This window comes from Malaclemys terrapin, chromosome 6, assembly GCF_027887155.1.
Source record: "Malaclemys terrapin pileata isolate rMalTer1 chromosome 6, rMalTer1.hap1, whole genome shotgun sequence".
NCBI lineage: Eukaryota > Metazoa > Chordata > Testudines > Emydidae > Malaclemys > Malaclemys terrapin.
This window is the reverse complement of record NC_071510.1, coordinates 97960717-97965257: the sequence shown is the minus strand read 5'-3', so window position 1 is coordinate 97965257 and position 4541 is coordinate 97960717. Positions and strand designations below refer to the sequence as shown.

The 4541-nt window shown below is 49.1% G+C and overlaps 1 protein-coding gene across 1 annotated transcript; it reads left to right on the top strand.

The window, feature by feature from the left end:
• Positions 1–1168: 1168 nt before the first annotated feature.
• Positions 1169–3662, top strand: LOC128839745 (myb/SANT-like DNA-binding domain-containing protein 2). Its single transcript, XM_054032992.1, has 2 exons — positions 1169–2016; positions 3175–3662. Exons 1-2 carry the CDS (start codon positions 1479–1481, stop codon positions 3276–3278), a joined length of 642 nt encoding a protein of 213 aa, XP_053888967.1. The 5' UTR covers positions 1169–1478; the 3' UTR covers positions 3279–3662.
• The last annotated feature ends 879 nt before the right edge of the window (positions 3663–4541 follow it).

Genomic DNA, 4541 nt, shown 5'->3' with positions numbered 1-4541 from the left:
CACATCATTTAATTATGGTTGGAAATAATTATGAAAAGTCAGCGTTAAGGAAAAAAGATTGCTTCAGGAATTCGAGACTGTGTTAGGTCATGCTTGTCTGCCAGGGTTTTGACACAGCTTACATCACTGCATGCTGAATGGAAGTTTAGTCACTGTTGGTTAGTAACCACCTTCAAATAGGATTTCATAATAGAAGGTGAGGGGCATGTCTAAACATCCCACTCTTAAATAGTGAGAATTCCTTTTATCATCACACAACAAAATCATGACCCATCCTGGAGACTGGAAGGAATAAGCAGTGGAAAGCTGTGCTGTTAATTTACAGACATACCTATCATTGGGGATGTGTTTCTAATCTGTAACCACACTCTAGTGCCACTTTACTTAACAGTTTGTCAGGCTTCTCTTTTAAACGTCTATTTTCACTGCCCACCAAACCAGCCAGAAAAATCCACTGCACTCTAAAATTCGGCACAAAGTCTCAACCCATACACCACTTAAAAAACACTACCATAAAAAAGGAACTCAACCAAAGAACATGTAAATGTTAAAGGTCTCTGCTAAATTCACAAAGGCAAATCCAGAGTGACCAGAAGCCCATGATGCATATCTTTAAATGGATCTTTGAATCACTTCCAGTTCTTGGGTACTAAACTGGTCTCCTTACAGGGGTCTCCTATTCCTTCCAGTTGTAACTATCACCCTAAATACATGGACTCCAGCATTCTCCTCTGCTGTGCAGCATAGATGGAAAGAGCAATGTGGAAATGTCATAGAGGTGTGTGGTTATATGCCAAGCTCCTCTTCTGTTTCCCCTACGCATCTCTAACACACTCCCTCCTCCCCCAACACACACACACATGCCCTCTGTGTTCCATCACCAGCACAGCCAGGACGTAATGGCAGCATGGCAACTGGGCCAACCATACTGTAATTGCTAGAGGAGAGTTGGGAAAATAGGGGCTTAGGAGAACAGAGGCAGACTGCATTGTGCATCACATTAGGAATCAGCAGGGTTTAGGGCCTGCATTCAGCAAAGCCTTTAAATGGGCCTAAGTGCTTTGTTGAATCAGAGCCTTGGGCCTGGTCTACACTATTGCCTGGTCTACACTACGACTTTAATTCGGATTTATCAGCTTTAATTCGAATTAACCCTGTAACCGTCCACACAACGACGCCATTTAATTCGATGTAAAGGGCCCTTTAAATCGATTTCTGTACTCCACCCCAACGAGCGGAGTAGCGCCAAAATCGATTTTAGCAATTCGAATTAGGGTTAGTGTGGCCGCAATTCGATGGTATTGGCCTCCGGGAGCTATCCCACAGTGCATCATTGTGACCGCTCTGGACAGCAATCCGAACTCGGATGCACTGGCCAGGTAGACAGGAAAAGCCCCGCGAACATTTGAACTTCATTTCCTGTTTGCCCAGCGTGGAGAGCACAGGTGACCACAGATACCTCATCAGCACAGGTAACCATGCAGGCTGATAATCAAAAAAGAGCACCAGCATGGACCGTGAGGGAGGTACTGGATCTGATCGCTGTATGGGGAGAGGATTCAGTGCTTGCAGAACTTCGTTCTAAAAGACGAAATGCAAAAACTTTTGAAAAAATTTCCAAGGGCATGATGGAGAGAGGCCACAATAGGGACTCTGAGCAGTGCCGCGTGAAGGTCAAGGAGCTCAGACAAGCCTATCAAAAAACAAAGGAGGCAAACGGTCGCTCCGGGTCAGAGCCGCGGACATGCCGCTACTACGCCGAGCTGCATGCAATTCTAGGGGGGGCTGCCACCACTACCCCACCTTTGTTCGTGGATTCTGGGTCGGGGATAGTCTCGACGCCTGAGGATTCTGCCGATGGGGTAGAGGAGGACGAGGAGGAGGATGAGCTTGCAGAGAGCACACAGCACTCCATTCTCCCCAACAGCCAGGATCTTTTTATCACCCTGACTGAAGTACCCTCCCAAGCCTCCCAAGCCAGTACCCAAGACTCTGACCCCATGGAAGGGACCTCAGGTGAGTTTACCTTTTAAAATATAAAACTTGTTTTAAAAGCAAACGGTTTTTAATGATTACTTTGCCTGACTTTGCATTCGCGGTCAGTTCAGCTACTGGAAAAGTCTGTAGCTACTGGAAAAGTCTGTTAACGTGTCTGGGGATGGAGCGGAAATCCTCCAGGGACATCTCCATGAAGCTCTCCTGGATGTACTCCGAAAGCTTTGCCAGAAGGTTTCTGGGCAGTGCATCCTTATTCCCTCCTCCATGGTAGGACACTTGACCACGCCATGCTTGCAGCAAGTAATCTGGTATCATTGCCTGACAAAGCCTGGCAGCGTATGGTCCCGGTGTTTGCTGGCATTCAAGCAACATCCGTTCTTTATCTTGTTGTGTAATCCTCAGGAGAGTGATATCACTCCTGGTAACCTGGTTGAAATACGGGAACTTAATTAAGGGGACAGAGGTGGCCGTTCCTACTGGGCTGTTTGCCTGTGGCGGAAAATAAATCCTTCCCTGCAGTTAGCCAAGCGCAGATGGGAAATTGGCCCTGAAGTTTTCCGCGTTTGGCTAGCAGGGATCTTCCCTGTTACCAGCCACGCGGTGGGGGGAGGGTACCGTGATCATCCCAGAGAATTCATGGCGGGGGGGGGGGGTCGGCGGCGGGGGGGGGGGGTAGTTTGGTGCCTGCAGGGATCTTCCCTGATACCAGCCATGCGGTGGGGGGAGGGGTACCGTGATCATCCCAGAGAATTCATGGCGGGGGGGGGTTAGTTTGTTTTCTGGTGCTGCTGAATGTTAACAGAAAAACCGCAGCACTCTACTTGCCTGAAGGGGCCCAGACAAGCCCCCCCACACTGCCCCCCCCCCAACTGGCTGAGATTGGCCAGGCTTCTGCAGCACTCTACAGGCTATGCTTGGTATGTGGGAAAGGAGGGTGCAGAAGCTGTAAAACAATGGCTTACCATGGCCGCATGCAAGCCGAATTCTGTTGCCCAGACCTGTGATCTCTAGCAGCAAAGCCACAAGCACTCAGCATTAAGAGGCAAAATGCGACCTTGCACAGAAATCACATGTGCTATGTAATGTGAACAGTGTTGGTCACCGTGAAAGAGTATAAGCATTGTTCTGCAAAATGTAGCTTTTAAAACAATTCTCTCTTTTTTCCCCTCCCTACAGCAGCTGCAAATTCCTCAAGCCTCCCTCCTCCATCCCGAAGGTTATCACAGATAAGGCGTCGTAAGAAGAAGACGCGGGAGGACATGTTTTCTGAAATTATGTAATCCAGCAGGAGTGACAGAGCTCATCTGAATGAGTGGAAGGAAACAGTTTCAAAGTATAGGAAAGAAGTCAGTGAACGTGAGGAGAGGAGGGACCAACGTGAGGAGAGGAGGGACCAACGTGAGGAGAGGAGAGACGATCGAGATGAGAGATGGCGGCAGGAAGACCAGAGGATGAAGGATGCAACGCTGGGGCTGCTCCGGCGTCTGGTGGAGGTTCAGGAACGGCTGCTGGAAAACAGACTGCCGCTTCAGCCCCTGTTCCACCCTCCCCCCTCCCCATGTTCCGTATCCTCCTCACCCAGACGTGTAAGAACGCGGGGGGGGAGGCTCCGTACACCTTCCCATTCCACCCCAGTAGACAGCCCAAGCAAAAGGCTGTCATTTTTTTAACCTTTTCTTTGTGGCTTTTTCCTTCCCAGCAATCCTCCTCCCAAATACCACCCGGGTTCCCTCCCTCTTTTTCTAATCTATTAATAAAGAATAAATGATTTTTAAATGATAGTGACTTTATTTGGTTTGAAAGAAAGCTGGGGGAAGGGGCAGGGTGGGTTCCTTACAGAAAATCAGTCAGTAAAGGGGGAGGGTTTTCATGAAGGAGAAACAAACAGATATTTCACACGGTAGCCTGGCCAGCCATGAAACTGGTTTTCAAAGCTTCTCTGATGCACAGCGCTTCATGGTGTGATCTTCTAATCGCCCTGGTGTCTGGCTGCGCGTAATCAGCAGCCAGGCGATTTGCCTCAGCCTCCCACCCCGCCATAAAGGTCTCCCCCTTACTTTCACAGAGATTGTGGAGCACACAGCAAGCAGAAATAACAATGGGGAGATTTCTTTGGCTGAGGTCAGAGCGAGTCAATAATGAATGCCAGCGACCTTTTAAACGGCCAAATGCACATTCTACCACCATTCTGCACTTGCTTAGCCTGTAGTTAAACAGCTCCTGACTCCTGTCCAGGCTGCCTGTGTATGGCTTCATAAGCCATGGCATTAAGGGGTAGGCTGGGTCCCCAAGAATAACTATGGGCATTTCAACATCCCCAACGGTTATTTTCTGGTCCGGAAAGTAAGTCCCTTGCTGCAGCCCTTTAAACAGAGTAGTGTTCCTGAAGACGCGAGCGTCATGAACCCTTCCCGCCCAGCCCGCGTTGATGTTGGTGAAACGTCCCTTGTGATCCACAAGTGCTTGCAGCACCATTGAAAAGTACCCCTTGCGGTTTATGTACTCGGTGGCTTGGTGCTCCGGTGCCAAGATAGGGATATGGG

Excerpts from the sequence above, each read along its gene's own strand:
- LOC128839745 (XM_054032992.1), top strand. The coding sequence starts at position 1,479 with ATGCAGGCTGATAATCAAAAAAGAGCACCAGCATGGACCGTGAGGGAG. Across the intron at positions 2,017-3,174 it reads CCCCATGGAAGGGACCTCAG|CAGCTGCAAATTCCTCAAGC; the intron begins GTGAGTTTACCT and ends CCCTCCCTACAG.